Source organism: Dysidea avara, chromosome 4, assembly GCF_963678975.1.
Source record: "Dysidea avara chromosome 4, odDysAvar1.4, whole genome shotgun sequence".
Taxonomy (NCBI): Eukaryota; Metazoa; Porifera; class Demospongiae; order Dictyoceratida; family Dysideidae; genus Dysidea; species Dysidea avara.
The window spans coordinates 47311622-47335633 of NC_089275.1; the positions used below are offsets into that span (position 1 = coordinate 47311622).

The following is a 24012-nucleotide window of genomic DNA, read 5'->3' on the forward strand; positions in this document are numbered from 1 at the left end:
AATTCTAGTACGCAAGTTATATTCAGTTACATAACTTCATTCAGTATAGTTGGATGAATGATAGACATACGGTTGTAAGACTGTAGTTGGCGAAAATTTTTTTAAAATTAGACTTCCTAGGTTTGAATCTGGGAGCATTTTTGATAGCATTTAGCTAACAAAGTGTATGCTTACAATGCATAATATAAAGATTAGTTAGCCTAATTGAGATAAAGCCTATTTGATGGTAAAGTGTGCTAAATAGAGATAAGGTGTAGCTATAGCTAGTATTGTTGTAATGACATTACAATTGTGACTGTTCTATTAGAGTAGTGACTGCTCTATTAGAGTATCTCGATCTTGGCACAAAAATTCAAACTTATATGTCTCACTTTCTTTACAATGTACAGTATAACTGTAAAGTACATTTACAATTGTTGTCTTCTATTTGCCCATTTGCTTTCTATACTTCTGAATACAGTATGAATACATGATTCCAGTTTCTGGTATCAACTGTGAGCCCAAGGGGGGCAAGAGAAAGGCCAGGGGGGGCACAGCACCCCTTGGCCCCCCCTCAGATCCGCCTATGTATATGCACATAAAGCAGTTCTCACTTTGGAAGTTGTTCAAGTTATGCTTTTCTTCACCTTCCAATGCTTACTTTACCTGAAGGACGCCCAAGGATGGTCATTTTCATCGGCCAAGGATTCCCGCCAGAGCTTTAAAAAAACGGACGGATCTTACTGTTTCCGCATATGAAAGTTATGCGATAGAATCACCGAATGTACACGGAGTAACACCTTCAAGGTGCGAAATATTTGGTTTACTAATTCGTAGGCGCGGATAAAACGTGTCAATGTGTAGAAATAGCGCCTAGTTTCCAATCCCCCCCTCTACTATCTATGGTATTATGTCAGCAAGGATCATTGTCTAGTCTCGCGCGCCCCACCTTTATGGGTTGAGCGCGCGAGACTGGACCCTGCTCTCTACTTGATTAATCAATTCAGCGTTGAGGGTAACGGATACTTACGGGGGGTAGCCAGCGCCCACGCAAAAACCAACACGGTGTACCAGAGTCCCAATATTTAAGTATTTCAAAACGTATTTCTGTATTATTTCAATAAATATTTCATGTATTTATAATTGGATTTCTCAGATAGTGTACAAGAGTCCCAAGACGTTAGCTACCCCTCGGTAACTTATGTACAGTGTGATGCATAATATTACTTTTGTGGTATTTTATAAATTTAACACGTTACCTAAGTGATGAAGTTACTATAACAAGTCTACTGAAGTAATTTTATTACTATAGCTACAAGTAGCAAAGTTAATCTCGTTAGTGATCCACTGAATAACATCTATAGCCACAACGAAGCTTATTCACCAACTTACAATCAGTTGTAACCAAGATTTACACATTGTCCAATTTTTTGTTAATGATCGATTGTACTATAAACAGATATTTTGTTAGAGTATGCAGATATATAGACATTATTTGCTGTGGAATCTTGCACATATATCAGTAGCTTTAATTTTTGTGTGAGTGTATATGCATCTACAACTGGTAGTTGGGTTTGCATTATAATGTAATGCTGTTTAAATCTATGATTTGACTTAGCCACTGAAAAGCTCAGTTTTCAATGATTAATCCAACTATCATGGTTCACTTCAAGTAGTTTGCCAGTTAGGCATGGCAACTGAATAATTGTTTTTTATTGTCAAAACTTGAATATATGCATAACTTAATTGTTACACAATATTGGTTTTCACACTGTATCTTCACAGTCTTTAACTCAATTCATAGGCAGTGGAGATGGGGCATGCCCCCCCACTTTTATAGGAGACTAGCTGTTTGCAAGAGAAGATCGAGATACTCTAATAGAACGGTCAGGATCTGGATACTCCAATAGAGCAGTCACAGTATTCAGAGAAGCAGTGTAGCAAGCTATGTGTGTGTAGTTATAAATAAGGAGATATAATTGGTGGAGAGCAGCTATTGTCAGCAGACTGTGATCTTTTATTTTATTTTTTTGTCTTCAACTTACAGCTGGCCTGGCCCTCTAACTCTTTGGCCTGCTCCACCTCCCCTGACTCAATTCCTTCCAAACCACAAAAAATGTTTACGGCTCAATAGTTAATCTACCCACATGCCAATTATCAGTTACCATTAGTGGTTTACCCTGTAGATGTGGCAATAAATCAGTGGTCCGGTGTTATTTCTTATGAATAATTGATAAAAACTCCACGACTAATCGTTGTATTCAAACTAAAATTAGTACCAAGATCTGCATTCACACCCCACTTATGTGGGTCAAGTATTAAGACAATTGCTGTCTGTAATAGAATTAGAGGGCAACACCACTTGTTTAACACTGTATCTTGTATCCAGAACCTCCAAAATACAATTGGATAACATGTTTGCATTCTATGGCAGTGTTTTGTAAGTGTGCAAAAAGACATAAAAAATGAAGAAAACACAGAGTTTAAGCCAATTTTTGAAAGCTCATATCTCGGCATTACTATTTTTTACTCAAATTTGTTATGTGAAATATGTGAGGTGGAGGGCATTTGCATAGAAACAATAAGCAAAATACCACTGTAGTTCAAACAGAAATAACAGGCTGAGGCCTATAGTCACGTACCTTATAATTATATTATAATATTATATACTTTGGTAAAATTGAAAACTTATTTGTAAATATTACAGTACCTACAACAACAACATCACTGTTGATGACATCAATATTATTGTACTGTCATGTTTTTATGTGGCTGTTTTATGTAACTGTTAAATGTTTCATATCGAAGACGATATTAGTCCTCTTGTAGAATCATCATCACCGTAGGAACTTGACATGTGATTATCAAGAGTAGTATTCTGTGGGATTACAGCATAGTGATCAGGGTGATCCATCTCTATGTTACCATCACTTCCATAATCACTTAATGTGATATCAGAGAAAACTGAGTCATTATCATCACTACAAGAGTGATGATGATGATGTTCGTAAGCCACTTTAACTATCAGAGTATTCTGTTGTCTTGATCTGTAATGCTCTATACTCTCCTGTAGCATGTAATGATCTTGTCCAGGTGATGATGTTTTGTTGGGGCAGTCATCCTTATTCTTACCATCAAATCCCGAATCAACTGCAGAATTTGAAGATAAAGTATTTTTACATAAAGAAGTATCTCCACGTATGGCTGCCAACATTTCTTCACTTGTCACCGAGCTTGAGGGAGAGAAAACTGACCCAGAGATGTGTTCTTCATTGATTGTGGGTAGTGGTGAATTTGTATTCATTTCAACAACAGCAGTAATACTTTCACATATACTTGAGTGATCTCTTCCAATTACTGAATATGCCTGGATAATAAATACAATCCTAATATGCGTATATAACTTTACAGGAGACAATATTGGCATGACACTTAGGCATTAGGCATAAAGCTATTAGCTATGCTCGTTAAACTAATTGGCAAACACTTTTAGAGAAGTCTTCAAAAATCACCTTTTACGCTTTTGAGAAATACATCACTATTTTTGGCTAGCAATGTCAGTTTATTATATAGACTATTTCCATGATGTTTCAGCTTCAATAATCTTCTTGGCTATATATAAGAGGATTTCATATAATCTTTCTGTGTGACTGCTTTGTTAGCAAAAACCACATGGAAATGTTTGTCCAACTATATAGAAGTCCATCCACCTAGTGCACCTCCTTCACAAAGCCAGAAACTGCCATTCGAGCTTGCTACACCACCCAGAAAAGACATCTGCTAAAAACAACCTCAAGTAGTTTGAGTAATGCAGAGGGTCAAAACCAATAGACTGGTAGTGTAGCTATCCACTGGCGGTGTTTGTGAATGTGATTTTGCCTGATGTGTGATTTGGATCAGTTTTGTAAAATCCGGTCACATATATTAAAAGTGTTTAAGAAGTAGCTCCAAAAATTATTTGCATTTTGTCAATGAGTGTTATCCCACTAGGGTTCTACATTTTGTCGATAAGTGTTATCCCACTAGGGTCCTACAAATGGAGAGGCTAAGCTTGTTAATATCTGTGAATGCTATCCCACTAGGGACCTGTGAGAAGGCTAAAGCCTGTCAATACAGGGAGTCATAAACATGTAACTGAAATGTTGAAGAATGCAGAAAATATCCCAGACCCAGTGGTGACTTGATCCCCAGCAACATGCAGTCTAGGCATGTGCCAAAAACCTGTTAATCTGTTAACCTATCCATGTACTGATTATTAGCTTTCATTAGCAGTTTACCCTTGTAGACATTGCAACATAATGGTATTGCTTTTGCAGATGATCATTAATAACTCTGCACAGGGGTGGTGGAGCAGGCCAAAGAGTGAGGTGGTCAGGCCAGCTGTAAGCTGAAGACCAAAAAAAAAGGTAACTACCTGCTGACAATAGCTGCCCTCCACCAATTATATCTCTTTACTTATAACTACACATACATAGCTAAGTAGCTTGCTACACTGCTTCTCTGAATACTGTGACTGCTCTATTAGAGTATCTAGATCTTGACTGCTCTATTAGAGTATCTCAATCTTTTCTTGTAAACAACATTGTCTCATAAAAGTGTGTGTGCTTGTGGGGGGGGATGCCCCCCCACCTCCACCGCCTATGACTCTGCAACTGTATTCAAACTAAAATTGGTACCAAGATTCACCTTTGCACCCTGCTTGCATATGCATGTAAAGTGTCAAGACAATTGGATATAGCATATGGTAATTTTTGCAAGTGTACAAAATGATGAAGAAATTAGGAAGAAATTGAGTAAATTTTTGCTAGTTCATATCTTGGAACATATTGAGCAATTTTGCTCAAACTAATTTGGGTATATGGACTATGGTGAGGGGCATTCGCATAGAAAAAATTGTCTTGTTTGTAAAAGTAGCACAAAGCTACTACATATGCGTGAAAATTGAATTATTGTTTTTCCAGCCAATAACCCACTGGTGTGACATGCTGGTTTCTTGGAACGCACAACACACTAGCATCTGTCTTGATGAGAAAAAGTGTGGGATAAACTTGTTGGAGTGCAGAAGCAATCCAAACCCATTTTTCCTTCTTACATATTCTGCAGTACTCTAGCACTGATTTCCAATTCTGTATCACAATATATGTGACCGGATTTGACAAAACCAGGCTTCCAAACACATCTAATTCTTCAACTTTAACCACTTCTAACTTGACCACTCAGTATGTTCTTGACTTATGATTTTCAAAAAGTATTTCACTGCATCATGCAATAACAGGTCAAAGTGATAGCTTACTCCCACATTAAGTTATGGTCATTCAAATTTGCAAATCTGGATGTGTGTGGAAGCCTGGTTTTGTCAAATTCAGTCACATTATACTATACTATAATATGATGTATTTATCTGCTGTGCTCTTCACAATATGTGTACAGATATAAGAATAAACATAATGTCACTAGGCATGCACCTGTGTGTGCATTAATTAAACTCACCGTTGATGTTTGTGATAATCTTTTTATTCTCTTGTATTGTTCTATTTGCTTTTTGTACTTGCTAAGTTTTCTATATAGAGACACAAAATTGCAATGATTATTGTCAACTGCATACATTTACAATGAGCCACAAAATGATAATGTTTATCAACAATACATCATATATAGAGCAATTAGCATTATCATAATCCATAGTAACTTGATGACTTTGTTATACACAAGTACAGCTTGTACATACAGCCTGTGTAAGTTTCCAAAATATTTTTTATCTTTGACACAACAACTACATGTCCAACCTATTATTCCAATAAAGTTCATTCTGCTTTTTACTTATGCATGCATCTAAAAAAAAAAGAATGCATTCCATCTTTAATCCCAGCCAGCTGCCTTCTCTATAGTAAGTACATAGGTAAAGTAGAGATACTATTTGCAATTAGACCATTTTAAGAAAAGTAATTATGGCCAAGTTTAGTATTACAGTGTAAAAATTATAGCTATGGATGTGCAACAATAAAACTGATACAAAAACATTCTGAGATACTTAGATTGAAGGAACCAAATAGTACCATGTAGTTAACAGCGTTATCGGATGTCTTTAAAATTTCTATATTGATCACCAATATAATATTATGTATTGGTATGTAATTTGCCTGATATATAAGCCAGGGGCGTAGAGAGGGGGTTCCAATGGGTTCAGGAACCTCCCTGTAAAGTTGACTTCTCAGTGAGTTTACAGCAGGACCCTTAGTGTGGCAGGACAAAATGAGTGAGTAATATAGTGTATGGCACAGCACAACAATTGATAAAGCTTGCATTCATCTCTCAGGGAAGGATTTACAGAAGTTACATGAGCCCTCTTCAAAACTATTAAAATGATTGATATACTCTAATTGAACGTGCATGTAAATATCCATATCCATATGTTAAGGAACTTTATTAGCAAAGTTTTTCAGACATTCTAACATTAAATGCAAAACTGAGCATGACCTGATACTGCTATAACTTTGGTGTGCAGTGTTTAAAGAGGTAACTCCAGTAATTTATCGCTTGTGTTATGCAAAATGAGTCCACGCTATGCATATTTGTAGTTATAATGTTTTGATTGTAAGTCATTCCATTTGTTTCAGTGGATTCATGGTTTCTATACCAGTGAGATAACTATCACTTACAGATTATTATATATGTGTTATGCTGTCTGTTTCCACTAGGTAGCTTTATCTAGTACTACCAGGGGCACTTATTATAATTAATGTCTTTTTTGCATAAAATAAAGCAATTTGCTGAGTTTTGATTCATTAAAATATTGAAAGTCTCTCAGCGGCTGGGGGCTGCACCCCCAGATCCCTGCTTCTGGTAACTCAATACTGCTGTTGGAATCCCCTTTCAAAGAATCCTGGCTACGCCCCTGTAAGCACTTGCACAAAGGTGCGCAGTATAGGCTTGAGAGGATTATGCCTTTTGAAATAGTCTATTATGCTTTTGGGTAATGCTCCATGTTTTCCCTATTATGCTCCTATCATATCTTATTATTCTCCAAAATATAATTTGCAGCAAACTTCTTGCTTGTATGAAATAGCAGGTACGTACAATACAAATGCCAGGGGCGGAGAACAATACTCAAAAGTGGGGGGGCAAGTCATGTGGGTTGGCTGTAAGTGTTTTAAAATATTAACTGTACCTTAGTGTACTTTGCACTCTAGCATGCAAAGTACACCAATACTAGGGGGGTCTGGGGGAATGCCACCACAGGAAATTTTTGAGATTTGGATACTTTGAGATTGAATCTGGGAGCATTTTCAGTGGAACATGTGTACTTGAATAGGATACTCCTATTCAATGACTATCACTGAGACACTGTACAATTAGATACATCAGTAAATGAAGGAATTTCAGATAGACTCATGCTGTTGAATATATACATATAGATATAAGTGATAGTGAAGACATATTGATGATTCTGCTGAATGTTCTATTAGAGTATATCGATCTCGTGCACTCCCAGCACTGAATCATGCAGTGTTTCATGCTTGCATAACCTTTAGCATAAATCCCAGTAAATAAAGACAAAGTAAGTTGCTAATTAATGACTAAAATATAGTTGCTTTATTTTGGCAACTCAGCTTTGGAAAAAGTGAGGGGGCACTGCCCCTCCACCTGTAAAAGTGGGAGGGCAGTTGCCCCCTCTGCCCCCCCCCCCCATTTCTCCATCCCTGACAAATGCAAAGGTAAATGCATGTTTTTCTCTCTGATCTTACTATTATAAACTTTACAGAGAGTTCAGTAACCGCAATAAGCCAAGCATGATAATAACACATTTCTTACAAATCTACCAAATGCTTGGGCTAATAACAGAGAAGAAAACACTAATAAACAAATTAAAGGAAAAATTAGACATTTTAAGTTCGATTAAGGATCATAAAAAAAAAAGTAAGGAAAGACCAAGACTGGATTAGGGATTAAATGTTCACTACTGTATCTGCAGGTGTAGGCGACCTCCCTTGTTTCTTTACTTTTTTTTTCTATGATCACTAATTGAACTTAAAATTTCTAATTTTTCCTTTAACCTGTTTGCTTTTTTTTTTTTGTAACATTATTATGACTGGTGAACCCACGCATATCGCATCAAAAGAAAGGACGGCGCCTGAATTAATGTTTTCATCTGAAGGCGTGCCCTAGCTATCAAAAACTGCTTCAAAAGTGCAGTGGCCATTACGCTTCGCTTTCAGCTATGTTCAGCCCTTTAAACAGCGCTACAGACGAAAAGCAGCAGAAGAAGTGCCTCTGCAACAATCCAGTCACCTTGAAAATACGAGGATTCGCGTGCCCCAACTATCAATTACTACCTCGAATGTGCAGTGACAATTAATCTTCGCTTTCAGCTATGTTCAGCCCGTTACAACAGCGTTACAAACAAAGGAACAGTGTTAAAATTGTCTCTGCAATCAGTCCATTCACCACGGAAATTACGGACGATTCCCATTTACAAACAAGGCGTATTCTTGCTTCCACAGGTGTCCAACAGGGAGATCCTCTTGGTCCCTTACTTTTTTCTTTGGTGTTGGTGCAATTTCTTCGTTCCATCTCTTATAGTGAAACATGTCTTCTTAACTTGTGGTATTTAGATGATGGCACATTTATAGGTACTAGACCTTGTCTTCACGCATTACTTTCACATTTTACTGAGTCGGGTCCCAGTTTTGGTCTTTACATCAACCTATCCAAGTGTGAACTATACTGGCCTTCTGGTGACAGTTCTTTTCCTAACTTTCATCCTGCCATCAAGCGTATCAACCCCAAGAACAGTGGTTTGGAGCTTCTTGGATCTCCTATTTGGGGACCTCCACAGTTTTACGATGCCTTTTTGTCTGTTCAGTTTGATAAAATAGTTGCAATTCAGGATAAATTGGTTGACCTCGAGGACCCTCAAGTAGAGTTGCATCTGCTTAGGAGGTGTCTTAGCGTTTGCAAGGTCACTCACCTTTTACGTTGTGTGCCATCTTCCTCTTTGGGCTCCTTTCCCTCACATTTTGACCTTAGGTTACGAGAATGCCTTAGTAGAATCTTGTGTTGTGGAATTTCTGATAGTAGTTGGACACAAGCCACCTTGCCATTTAGGTTAGGAGGCTTGGGCCTACGTGAATCTGAGCGTTCTGCTACTCCTGCATTTGTGGGGTCCTGTAATTCTGCCCGTATTTTAGTGTCGCGCTTAGTGGAAACTTTTGATGTTTTTATGCCATTTCCCAGGGAGGATTGCTCCCTCGCTTTCTTCGAAAGTATGTCTGTTTCTGTGTTGCATAACTCCTCTCAAACTGACCTTCAAGCCATTTTGGATGATTCACTTTTAAACAGCTTGTAAGCAGTTCCACTATTCGTGATCAAGCACGTCTGCGTGCTTTATCACATTCTTCTGGCACCAGCAGTGGTTGGCTTAAAGCACTTCCACAGCCTGCTTTGGGTCTAGCTATTCCTCCTCACGATTTTACTATAGCTTTACATTTGTGGCTTGGCATTCCTTTGTTCCCTTCTTTACCACTCTGTACTTGTCTATCTGTCATTGACCAGTTTGGTGATCATCTGCTGGGGTGCTCTCATGGTCCCTTGAGGATTCAGCGTCATAATGCTTTAGTGTCTGTTGTACACCATGCCTTGCTCCAAGATTACCCTGGTGTTCTTAGGGAGCAAGGCATTTCATCTGACCAATCTCGTCCTGGCGACATATACCACCCTGACTTTCATCTTGGTCGTCCTGCCTATTTTGATCTCTCCGTCAGGAGTACCACTCAGTCTGCTGTCATATCTTCTGCTTCTTCTCAGGCTGGGGTGGCCGCTGCTGTTGGTGAGATAGCTAAGGACAACCAATACCAGGATATTGCAAATGATAATGGAGGAGATTTTATCCCTCTTGTATGTGAGACCTTTGGTGTTTGGTCACCATATGCCCTATCAATTTTAGGATCCATAGCTGACAGAACAACTGTTAGAAACGGTTTACCTAGAAAGTTTGCTAGGCGCCAACTTCTCCAGCAACTATCTGTGACTTAGTGGAGGTACAATGCGAAAATGATACTCCGCCAGTATTCGCTTACTGCTGAGGATGAATTTCCTGACTTTGACATTGGTTAAGTATGTAGGTAGTAATAAGTATATAGTTAGGTAATAAGAGTAGTATGGTGTAGTTTTCAGTATGTACGTGTGTTATGTCCATAACTATTTTTAATTAATCTTCGCTTTCAGCTATGTTCAGCCCGTTACAACAGCGTTACAAACAAAGGAACAGTGTTAAAATCGTCTCTGCAATCAGTCCATTCACCACGGAAATTACGGACGATTCCCATTTACAAACGTACTGTAGGGAAGCCATGCATCGCACTACCGCGAATCGACACCTTTGCCTTTGGCTGTTATTATTATTATTATTTATCTGATTTGTCAAAAGAGACAGGGTGACACCAAAAGGCAGAGCCTGTACAAGGGTGTTTCCCTAGAAGATACAAAACTAAAAACGGAGGGGACAAATACAGAGGAAAACACAGCTACAAAAACCAAGAAAGAACACATAGCTACACATATAAATTAATTACAACAAAACAGTTTATACACAACTTGGTGAAACTTAGACGAACTGAGATCAAATACATCACACGGTAGAGTGTTCCATAAAAAAACAGTGTTCACAAAGAAAGAGTGGCTGTCAGCAAAAAGAAATGGGACACAAAACAAAGGTAAGTCCATGATGCGTGCATTGTACGTACTGCGGTATGCCAAAAGGCATGTCTCGGGACGAAGCGATGTTGAACAGTGAAAAAATTAAACCCATAGCCTTAGCCATTATCAAGTTATGCTTGCCTGAAGGCAGGCAGTCAGTAGAAAATTCCATTGAATAAAAATTTTGTAGCTATTTATTGGAAGCCTTTAGGATCATACTGAAGGCACTTTTGGGCTTGGTTATACCCAGTGTTGGGCAAGTTACTTTGTAGAAGTAACTGGTTACATATTACTTGCAACTGAACTATTTAGTTACAGTTACATAAAATAAAGTAACTGTAATAATATTACATATTATATTACTTTGTGTCCACAGCCTTAAGCTGTCACGTGTGAAACTACCACCTTATCACGTGACATGATTGCGTTGTTGGACAATATGCAAATCTTGGTTATAAGTAAGAAGCTGGTGAATAAGCTTCATTCAGTAGGCCTCGTTACTTCGTTGTGGCTAGACGTTACTCAGAGGATAACTAACGAGATTAGTAACTTCGTTACTTGTAGTAATAATATTACGTAATATTAGACTCGTTACAGTAACTATATTGCTTAGGTAACGCGTTACATTTGTAAGTAAAATAACTTGCATTATATTACCTATTTTTATAGCGTATTTTGTTATATTACTTTGTTACCACAAAAGTAATAATATTACGTAACGCGTTACTCCCAACACTGGTTATACCTAACCAATACTGCCAAGGTGCCAGGATAGTGTTGTGAAGCTGGTTTTTGGGTGAATTTTTTGGCTACGAAAACCCAATTCTCCATGATCCCTAATATACAGTGTGTGAAAGTTAAGGCCACATAACTGTGAAACAATAATACAGTACCTTCTTTGAACTCCATTAAAGTCCCACACATAATTTATTGTTTACCTCCTCAATTTGTAAGCACAAAATCCAAGACATACAACAAGCATGATTGTTGCAATGACAGCTACTGTGGTAGTAATCACAACTTGTAAAATAGCTGTAGTGAGGAACAGTGTAATCATGTAGTGATCATCACATAATGACTACTTACATTCACCAGATGATGTACTATCAGGGTTAGTGGGTGAAATTGCTACATAATATAAATCAGTGATCCATGAAGAGTTATTATAAACAACTATAGATTTAGTGATAGATAAAGATATATGGCTAAAGTCAGCCATTCAATAAGTACAAAGATTTTATAAGGTTTTAAGGTGCACTTAGCTTGCAAACTAAGTTCAGCACAAATATTTAAGAAAATTTCATTAAGTTCAGTGAACTGGATAACTGGCAGTTACAATTTACTCAGAAACCAGTTATGACATTTGTCCACAGCTCTAACACAAATCAGATTGCATCGATAACAAAATTTTTGTGACAATTTTAGAAATCACAATAGATACTACAGAAATTAAGGAAAAATTAGGAATTTTAAGTTTGATTAGGGATCGTAGAAAAAAAGTAGGGAAACAAGGGAGGTCGCCTACACCCGCAGATATACTAGTGAACATTTAATCCTTAATTCAGTCTATACCCCCAAGACCAAAACTGAATTAGGGATTAAATGTCCACTAGTATATCTGCAAGTGTAGGCGACCTCTCTTGTTTCCCTACTTTTTCTTTCTATGATCCCAAATCGAACTTAAAATTCCTAATTTTTCCTTAAACTTGTTTGTTTACTTTTTTTGTAACATTATTATGACTGGTGAACCCACGCATATCACATCAAAAGAAAGGATGGCACCAGAATTAATGTCTTCATCTAAATGCGTGTCCCAGCTATCAATTTCTGCCTCGAAAGTGCAGCAGCCATTACGCTTCACTTTCAGCTATGTTCAGCCTATTACACAGACAGAGTTACAAATGAAGAACAGTGTTAGAATCGTCTCTGCAATCAATCCAGTTACCACGGAAAATACAGATGATTCCCATTTACAAATGTACCCTAGAGAAGCCATGCATCATGCTACCGCAAATCGACACCTTGGGCTGTCAGCAAAAAGAAATGGGACACAAAGGAGGACAAAGGTAAGTCCATGATGCGTGCATTGTACAAACTGCGGTATGCCCAAAGGCACGTCTCAGGATGAACTACGTCAAACAGTGAAAAAATCAAGCCTATAGCCTTAGCTATTCAGTATCGAGTTACGCTTTCCTGAAGGCATCAGGCAGGCATCAGGCAGGTAGGCAGTTAGTCAGTAGAATATTCCATTGAATGATTTTTTTTTAAAATTTGTAACAATTTATTGGAAGCCTTTAGGTCGTGTACTGAAGGCACTTTTGGGCTTGGTTATACCTAACCAATACTGCCAAAGTGCCAGGATGGAGTTTTAAAGCTAGTTTTTGGGTGAATTTTTTGGCTAGGAAAACCCAAATCTCCATGATCCCTAATATACAGTACTACCGTACTATATGATACATAATGGGTGGAAGAATTTGTCACAAAGTTTTGTGAAGGTGCAGTATGATAAGTCTACTTGTAATCGATAAAAGGGAGCTCTTTAAAAGAACAAATGATAGTGGCATTATAGGACCTTGTCAATATGGAAAGTATCTCTGGTTGTGTTAGCAATCATTTGTTAACCCGATTTGAGAACTACCTACTTTGTATGGTTGATAGATATTCCATTCTTGTTGCCACTGTTATGGTGTCATTGTTTAATTGTGACCCAGTCTGAGAAAACTGGTATTATTGCCCATGTCAGCAGATTCGATTTTTCACCCAGGACACAAAGCTACATGAATAAGCTGTCAGCTATACTTGAGTGGTCTGGTTTTGTTGGCTGCTTTTCCAAAGCCAGGGGCGATCCGTACATGCAGTGTGGGGCCTTAGTGGAGCTCTGGTCAGCCTGGGGATGACTGTATGTGGCTGTACAGCTCTGTGGTGTTGAATAAGTACATCTGCTGTCAATTTCCTTTCATTTTAGCCAATTTGATGACCTGAATTGCCCAAAACTTGGTCTAATTCATCCCTACGCCTTCCTTCTCAATTTTTGAACACCATCTTGCCCGCCTTCCAGGCTCCTTGCCTCCCGCTCATTTTGCAGCTCACCTGATACAGTCAACCTTGGTTTTAAAACTATCTAAAATGGCAGGAAACTTAGTTGTTGGCTACTTGCACAGTGGATGGTCTGGAAGGTAAGGAATTGGTGTAAAACATGTGCAAATTTGGTACACATAGCTTCAACCATTGGCGAGCTACAACACACTAAATACTTAAAACCGGCATTTCTCAATACTTTTAAATAGGCGATAAGACCGGTTTTCCCAGACTGGGTCACAATTACATTCCTTTGTTACAACTCCGTAATGCTACAGTAACCAGACTATTCCTATGAAAATCGTGGGCACTTTGAGAACAGCACTGCATTGTCTGTAACACTTCATAGATGGAATTGCGTCTGCATCAGTACATTCTTGCCCATTATCAGCTTACTAAGATGGTCCACTGTCATCTTCGTATTTAGCATGATTTGAGCTGTGTATAGTGCAAAGTTTGAAAGTATTTCCTCATCATTGTGTTGTACTATTACTTAGTACAATGTTCAGTAATTGTCTGTGGACTAAGCTGCTGATTACGGAGTTCCAGTATTATGTCACTCCCAGCTGTCTTGAGGGACAAACCATTGGCACCTACACTTTGATTGTCATAAGTGTAGTTATTAAGCTTTGAAATCTCACAAAGTACATGCAGTTTGTGGGCTATAAAGTACAGTTCACACTACAAACTGTACTTTATGGGAAATAAAGTATACCTGTCTCCCACATAAAGTTCTATAATAATTTTTAAATACACTTGTATAGGTGGATTGTGTCAACAGTTAATCATCTCAATGTGGTTGTAGCATGCACTGTGGGAAATTATGGATAATTAAGGATATTCTAGATCTTATTACCTCAAGCAAGAATAATATTGTGCAAATCTGATCACTGGACCTACAACATTAAAGACTATTAATTTTGTTTAACACTTTAGTGTGGCAATTGTATGTGTACATCAGCTGGTGAGCCTTGCTGATGAAAAATTATAATAAAAAATAATGACCTATAGAAGCCCAGTTATAGTTGCCCAGTAATTGTTGTAATGTTACCATTTTGGGCATTTGCAACTACAGTAGTTACAAGAAGTGTAATGTGCTATTGTACTTTATCACCAATACAAAAGCATTACCATAAGTAATCAATTTTATAACAAACAAACTAAATTGCAAACTTTTTAGAATCACATACTATACATTTAAGTAGCATCATTATAGTCTTCAGTACTAACCTGTGATTGTATTCAAAATGTTGTACCCCACTGAATGACCATAGCCAATGACATTTCCAAATCCATATATCATTTGAGACAAGCGAGCATTATTATCCTGGTGAACAACAACAGCTACACCATATTGAATCTTCACTTGTACACTATAAGCTTCTATGACATTATTGACCATAATTGGTACCCATTGGTGTGTGTCTAGTGACCTGTTCACTCCTCCTGATATCAGATAGATCATGTCAGGTTGATAATACTGTGGTAACACTATGATGTTAATATAGTGTATATAACTTAATTGTCCTTGAAGTGTAGAAGAATAAAATATGTCACTATATTGATTTGTGGCTGGTACTAGTGTCATCATTGGATCACCGTTCTTATCATTATTTCCATCATCCTGGTATCCATGACTTAACTGAACAACTAACACTTCTTTACTGGAATTAATGGCACAATTCTCTTGTAGTGATAGAGTTTTAGTAACAAACTCTCCTTCACTAATATTATACGACTCATGATCACTCACATTGTTACAGTAAATATCAACAACAGTGGAGTTATATGCCGCCAGTACTTTAATAGTATATGACCTTCTGGTGGCTAATGGTGTAGTATAATATACTCTACCCCATAATGTGGTGGGTGGTACTTGTTCTATTAGATGATCACAAGCTTCAACACTTTTTTGCACATTACCACACTGATGACCACTCAACACAGATACTGGTTTATCAGTAACAATTTTAGTTCCAGTCAAATCATCAAATGATCTAATCAACACAGTTTGGAGCCTGTTGATCACAAATGAGTGTTGTTTACCAACAGTGAGATGAACTTCAGAGTTACTAACACTAATGGTGACCGGTTGTGTGACTGTCAACTTCATCACTGTGTTATCCTCTGTACCAACTACTAAAACAGAACTGAATGGAATTGGTGTAAAATCTCTAGATGTCATTGGTACAGATATCCCATAATACACATATTCATCACTACATAACGTTATAATAGGTAAACAAAGAAATGTGTCACTTGTATCACTTCCCAAATTCTGACCAATCACAGTTACCCTATCACTACTGGTAACCAGGTGAATTCCTTTATCCTGATCATTATGTGATGATGTTATCACAGTAGTAGGAAGATAAATGATGACCTCATTATCACTTGTGACACTACCACTAGTATAATATCCTAATCCTGGAGCCTCAATTGAATAGTATACTGTTTGTGATTCTGATGTTGTTATTATGATGGATGGTAATGCAGTGTCATGATAGTTGCTGAAGAATCCAAAGTAATACCCTATGTATAGGTAAACCATTTGAAACTAACATCATAACAAGTACACATTGGAGCAAAATCGCTCAAGCCATTTTTGAGATATGCATGTATGTGTACGTATGTACGTACATGTGACCAAGCAGAGGAGCAGTTTAAGTGTCTATGCAAGACCCTTGATTTTTGGATGACCTAAAATGTAACCAAATGTGGCAGCATCATTGTTTTGCTTAGAATATAAATATATATACCTGGAATTGCTAAACACGAAAAGTTTTACCCAGAAAACTAGGCACTTTTACAAAACAAAGTATATCATCTTAATCCTTAAACAAAGCACAACTAAAATATCTATATAACGATCATCAGCGATCACCACCATTCACTAGTTTTGTATTGAGACTATTGAGTTTCATGTGATATTTCAAACAAAACTATGCAATTAATCTATGCTTAAAGTGCTTCTGGCTGTCTCTGGTGACCAAAATTCAAACCGTACATCCTGCCTTTAATGTGCTTAAAGTTTCTTATATTTTTCGTCTACTTCACAAAACTGCTATGCAAAAATGTACTTTGATTACCTCAAAATTTAACAACCATAAAAATATGTACGTATATAGAGGTAAATTTATAACAAGTTTCATGCAAGATGTTGTTTCATAATTATCATAAATTAAAGGCTACACAGGATAAAAGAATCAGTGTACAATCATAGGCCATATCATCCATGATTATTATTTCTTGACATTGCTTCAATTACCCAACTGCAGTTTTTATGGTATGGGAATTACTCCATACTTGTAACGTATACTGTGAGTGCTCAGAAAAATTATTATACAATGTCATCATCAATGAAAACATCATTTGTAAAGCCGCAAAGATTGGTAATCTGCTATCATTAAAAAATCATGATCGGGAGTGGTGGAGTGAGACATCAAGTTTTGCAAATGGAAGTTACATAGTAGAGTTTGAAGTATACTATACACTTGGATGAAATTCCAGAGGTCTGGGGCAGGCCCCATTTTGGAGCTCTGCATGAGAATCTGTTGTACTGTATAGTTTAATGTGCTCCTACAGGTACTTACAGTTTTGAGTGATATACGTATGGATATTGGAGTAATTACTTTAGCTCCATCTCGAGCTCCTGTTGTAAATATTGACAAAGTGGCCCCTTCCTTAAGCTACAGATGTGCTTAATACCCAAAGGTTGGTTTTGCAAAACTAGGACACACAACGGTGTATACAAAAATATTTACCTCTTTCAAGAGTCAACACAATGACACTATCACAAGGTTCACTTGGTGCTATGGTAACTGCTAACACATAAAATGTGTAATTAGTGAAGGGATTTAGTCCCAACACCAACACAGTTACATCACTAGAGTTCACTTCCATCATCTCCATGTCATCACTACTACCATACACTACAGTGTAATAGCGTAGGATCCCATTAGTGATACTAGGTGGATCCCAGGTGACTTCTACTGTAGTAGAATTGAATACTAAAGCTCTAACATTCTCAGGTGGGTTGGGTGCTAAAAATATATAATTTCAAAATGAAGTATGTTCAAATAATACTTGTTCCTCACAAACTAGTACAGTAGGACCTCCACTATCCAAACTCCTGTGTGCCAGTTCAATCATAAAAGTGTTCTGACAAGTGAAATTGTTTGGATAAATGTAACCCATTCATTTATATACAGAGTTCTGTTCAACTACTCTAATAGAACATACACTTACTTGAATAGAACATTCACCTAATGACGAAATACTCTAATAGAGCAGTCACTTATACTGTTTGGATAATCAAGGGTTCGGATAATTGAGATTCAGACAATCCAGGTCCTACTGTACATTATTGATGTTTAGCATTACTATTATATTATTAATGTGCATACAATTTAAAGGTGGTCAAATATTAGTGGCTTACTCTAAAGCACAAATGTGTTATCCAAATAGTGTTGGGCAATAATTGAGAATATATCAAATATAATATTACTTTTCTGATATACTTGTACATGACTACTTACAGTAACACTTCTGTTCATAAACCATAAACTTGCTTCTTCACAGTAAATGAGCAATAATCAGTTGTAAACAATACACAGATTAAGAAATCTAGATTTATTCGCCAAGCAATTGACTAACTAATGACCAGTAAATACTCTCACGATACATATTGTTATTGTGTACCTTTAGTTGTGTGTCAAATTTCATATTGATCAGATACAACAGTACTGGGCAATAGCAAAATTTTACAGGATGATCAATGGTGATAAAAATATCATGGTGGTCCAAAGGCAAATTTCAGTATCAAGTGTTGGGCAAAATCTGATAAACATTTTTAGAGTTATGGTTGATTATTCACATAAAAGTATACTGATCTATTGTTACAACTATAGGGTAACCCCTACTGGCTTGGGTAAGTCATTCCACAGTTTGATGGTAAGTAGGTGTTGGCCAAAGTATCCATTCTGTTGGGAGGGATTTTGATGGTAAAACAATATAGGGATGTCCTTGTGTAACTGAAATGAGAGGTAATAAGTTTGCAGTAGTTTCAACAAGTTTTGTTTCAATTAATATTTGTAAAACAAAAGTACATGTAGTTTACAGTAAGTTTGTGTAGTTAATAATGTGATTGATCTATCATATGTACTTGTGGCACTGCTGTATCAAAAAAAATGGTTGTTATTCCAGATATGCCATTTTCAATTGATTTATATCCATAAAGCCCATTAGGAAAGGCAATCACAACAACTTCACAGGAATTCGCTTCAAATGCATTTCAAACTAACTAAGGTTATTACCTACCTTGAAAGTTACTGATGGCTCTGTACAGCCTTCATTTCTCACATACAATAATGCAGGTCCCTTTTAGCACAAAAAAATTGCTCATGTGGTTGTGTAAAGACAAATAAATAAACATATTCATGTACATGTTTTTTGAATGCAGTTCAGGAAACCAGATAGGTGCCTAGAATAGGCATGTACATGTGGGTATGCATCTAGAAGTAAAATTATTCAAATGAAAGTGTCCACATGTTATATTGTACCTTCTTCTGCTGTAGTTCCAATCACAACATCAGTTTTGTTGCAACAACCATTATCACTACATGCTGTTACAGTAATAGTGTAATCAGTAAATGGATCCAGTCCCATAATAGTGTACATTGTATCATTTCCATTAGTACTAATTGTGATGTCATTATAGGTCACTATGTATGTTGTTATTACACCCCGTGGATTACTGGGTGATTCCCAGTCTATAACAAGTGCTTGTAACATTCCACCAGTAGTAACAGTCACATTCAATGGTAGTGATGGTACTAATTAAAACAGTGTATTACATTATACTTCAACACAATAACACACTTACAAGATGAAGTGTTGAATGTCAATGAGGCAGGATCTCCTTGTTCAACAGTAACAACACTGATATTAACTAAAATTAATACACAGTAATAGGTGTAGTGGGTTAGTCCCTAAATATTGTATACATACAAACTTCAAGACACATAATTATGTAAATAACTAAGTTTAGAATTGTAGGATTGCCTTCTATGTGGTCAGTGATTGAGACGAAATTTCAAGTTTGGAATTTTTTTTAAATTCTATATCTGGTCACAGGTAAGTATTTTCTCGTTTTTAATGCTGTATTTCATGTTTGATGGACTAATATTATTCTGCAAAGGTGATTTTCATGGTGTGAGATGTCTCTAGGATGATTTTTAAAGGCGACATTTAAAGCAGCGTGCATCATTTTTTGGGGGATCCCTACTTAAACAGTACTACTGTACTGTTTGATATACAAGGTGACTAGCATGAAACATATGTGGCATTACAGGGACACTTCAGAAGGTATTAAAACAAAACCCTATAGGTATTATGTAGCATCATAAAATTTATCTTACCACTTATAATAATGTTGACATAGTCAGAATAAGTATTTCCACAAGTATTAGCAGCAACACATCTGTAGTTACCACTGTCATCTGGTTGTACATCAATTAGAGTGAGAATGTTATTGTTCACCCCAATAGCACCAAGTGGCATATCACCATTCTGCCTCTCCCAAATGTAAGACATAGCTTTGTCAGCTTGACAGAATAGTGACGTGTTAACGTTGTGGGTGGAGGATATGACAGATGGTTGGATGATGATAGCTGGCAGTAGTGCTAACCATGCACAACAAAATTAGATTATAAAATAGTTTACACACACATAATTGTGTGAATACTGGTAATGTGTCGTGGAACCCCCATATTACACATTTGTGACCGGATTTGTGAAAAGGGGTCTTCCACACACATCCAATTTACTAACTTTGACAATTCATAACTTCAGATTGGAAAATGGTATAGCCTTGAAATTTGGTCAGTAGTGAGTACCAACGTAGGTGAATAGATGGTAAAAACTTCAGGTTTGTATTCTTTTTGAACACAAAGTTATGGTCTTCCAAGTTTATACAATTGGATGTGTGTGGAAGACCCTTTTTTGCAAATCCGGTTACATTTTACAAGTTAGTGTAGAATACTTAGAGTCAACATCATAGCTCATTAACAGTTTTGGTTGTAATGTGACAAAGATTCTATTATTGAGACTGGATTGAAGGCATCAGGCAGCTAAATAGTTAGTGTAGTTGGTTAGGTAGCCAGTCAGTCAGTCAGTCAGTAGAAAATCAAAATTATACTTTTATTTTGTAGCAAAGCATTTTGAGTAGCCTGATAATACTTTTGTACTTGATTATACATAGCCAGGTGTCTTGAAGATATTGTAAGGTCAGGGGCGTAGCAAGAAATTGTAAATAGGTGAGGCACCTTGCAATGCTTAAGAATGATACATGCACTCTAGTGTGTAAGCACACTCAGCATGCATAGCGAGGGGGTCTGGGGGCATGCCCTTCCCAAGAAATTTTGAAAATTCAATAGATATTACAAGATTGAATCTGGAGGTAATTTTAGTTATAGTAATTGTAAAGAATGCACATAATATTATGGTATTTCATACATGTAGCTCAGAGTCAGACTTTGACTCTGGCTCAGAAGTATAAGCACCAGTGCTTGTAGCAGACTATTGAGTAGATAGTGATATATTAAACTTACCCATAAATGCAGAATAGTCTTTTGACAATTTTTTGGTTGTAGTAACTCAACATGCACAATGTGATCTTTGCTGTGGCTAGCTAACACACGCATACACTCACACTCACAAAATCAACTAACTGCTCAAAATTTTTGACCAATTGTCATTGTTATGAAGCAGTGAACTGCTTTGGATGGCATGAATGGTTGCAGGAGTTTGATAACTGATTTTCAGTCCAATTTGCATAATGGCAGGGGATGTTAGTTTAAATGATGCATGAAAAAGGCATACCAATGTATCCAACACTGTGTGTTTATTTAAGGGCAGTACATATTATAGCATGCGAAACATGTCAATCTATGATGTCTGAGGTATGATTCTCTGGGATAGTTAGACTTGATTTTGAAAGTGACTTAAATAGTTTATCAAAACGGTCCAATGTAGCTCTCAGTTTAGTTGCCAATATTTGGTGAGCCAACTGCCTCACCTGCCTACATTGTAGCTACACCTCTGAAGGCTGGTTTCTTCTTAATATTAGTTTATAAGAAAGTCCAAACCTTCATGATCCCTAATATACAGTACTGTCATACTGAATGATGAGTAAAATCCCTACTTTGACAATGTAATTATGTCAATGGATGGGATTTCCACAAAGCTATAACATATGTAATCCATATCTCTTATTTCACTACTTCCTATCACTTGGGTCCATACTTCAATTTTAACTTGATAATTTAACACACTTGTATTTATATGCACCTTTGCACATCATTCATAATGTAAATACATGTAAACCATGATGTTACCAGTGCTAACCTGTAGTAGTTTTAAAATCACTGTACCCTACTGAATGTCCATATGCAACTGTTGATCTAAATCCATATACCACTTGAGACAAGAGAGCATCAGTGTTCTTGTGAGCAAGTTCAGTTACACCTACCAATATCTTCACTTGTGTACCATAACCTTCTATAACATTATTGACCATAATTGGTACCCATTGGTGTGTGTCTAGTGACCTGTTCACTCCTCCTGATATCACGTAGATCATGTCAGGTTGATAATACTGTGGTAACACTATGATGTTAATATAGTGTGTGTACCCTAATTGACCTTGAAGTGTAGAAGAGTAAAATATGTCACTATATTGATTTGTGGCTGGTACTAGTGTCATCATTGGATCACCATTTTCATTGTCATCACTATCGTCCTGGCGTCCATGACTTAACTGAGCAACTAACACTTCTTTGCTGGAATAAATGGCACAATACTCTTGTAGTGATAAAGTTTTAGTAACAAACTCTCCTTCACTAATAATATAAGACCTCCTTGTATTGTTACAGTAAATATGTACATGAGTGAAGCTATATGCTGCCAGTACTTTAATAGTATATGACCTTCTGGTGGCTAATGGTGCAGCATAATATACTTTACCCCATAATGTGGTGGGTGGTACTTGTTCTATTAGATGATCACAACCTAAAACACTTTGTTTTATATTACCACACTGATGACCACTCAACACAGATACTGGTTTATCTGTAACAATTTTAGTTCCACTTAAATCATCAAATGATCTAATTAACACAGTTTGGAGCCTGTTGATCACAAATAAGTGTTGTTTACCAACAGTGAGATGAACTTCAGAGTTACTAACACTAATGGTGACTGGTTGTGTGACTGTCAACTTCATCATTGTGTTATCCTCTGTACCAACTACTAAAACAGAACTGAATGGAATTGGTGTAAAATCTCTAGATGTCATTGGTACAGATATCCCATAATACACATATTCATCACTACATAACTTTATAATAGGTAAGCAAAGATATGTATCGGAACTTACACCTAACAAATTCTGACCAATCACAGTCACCCTATCACTACTGGTCATCAGGTGAATTCCTTTATCCTGATCATTATGTGATGATGTCATCACAGTAGTAGGAAGGTAAATGATGACCTCATTATCACTTGTGACACCACCACTAGTATAATATCCTACTCCTGGAGCCTCAATTGAATAGTATACTGTTTGTGATTCTGATGTTGTTATTATGATGGATGGTAATGCATTGTTATCTTTGTTATTGAAGAATCCACAGTAATATTCTGCAAATGCATATACAACAACAAATATAACTTATATTACATATATATCCAAAAACAAAAACAGCCTTGGGGCTGTAAAAAAAGGTGCTGCCAAGCAAAGTAGGATCAATCAAACAAACTTACTCAACATGACTAATAAGAACAAGGACTGATATCAAGTGGCGGCTAAATAGATTGGAATATTACCACGATCAATCTGTAAAAAAAACTGGTAAGAACAAGGACTGATATCAAGTTGCGGCCAAGTGAATCCAGTATTACCCATTCTCTTTGTATCTAGCTATAGCTATATAATAAAACTAGAACAAATACACATGCAACTGTTATTAAATTGTCATTTGGCGGCTTTTTAAAATCACACACTATAAAAAGGCAGCCAAATGACAATTTAATAACAGTTGCATGTGTAGTTTTATTATATAGCTATAGCTAGATACAAAGAGAATGAGTAATACTGCATTCATTTGGCCGTAACTTGATATCAGTCCTTGTTCTTATCAATTGTTTTACAGATTGATCATGGTATTATTCCAATCTACTTGGCCGTAACTTCATTGT

At 36.8% G+C, this 24012-nt stretch overlaps 2 protein-coding genes across 2 annotated transcripts in view; both read right to left on the reverse strand.

Annotated features, from left to right (window-relative positions):
* LOC136252508 (trans-L-3-hydroxyproline dehydratase-like) overlaps positions 1-24012 on the reverse strand; it is a 182577-nt gene that overhangs the window by 116835 nt on the left and 41730 nt on the right. The gene's annotated exons all lie outside the window — the stretch shown is intronic.
* On the reverse strand, positions 2696-23199 carry LOC136252505 (uncharacterized). Its single transcript, XM_066044958.1, has 10 exons — positions 22159-23199; positions 20172-20435; positions 19637-19702; positions 19314-19586; positions 17517-17795; positions 14983-16284; positions 11761-11802; positions 11613-11706; positions 5470-5539; positions 2696-3346 (listed from the first exon to the last, which is right to left on the reverse strand). The coding sequence occupies exons 1-10, from the start codon at positions 23105-23107 to the stop codon at positions 2777-2779; spliced, it is 3909 nt and encodes a 1302-aa protein (XP_065901030.1). The 5' UTR covers positions 23108-23199; the 3' UTR covers positions 2696-2776.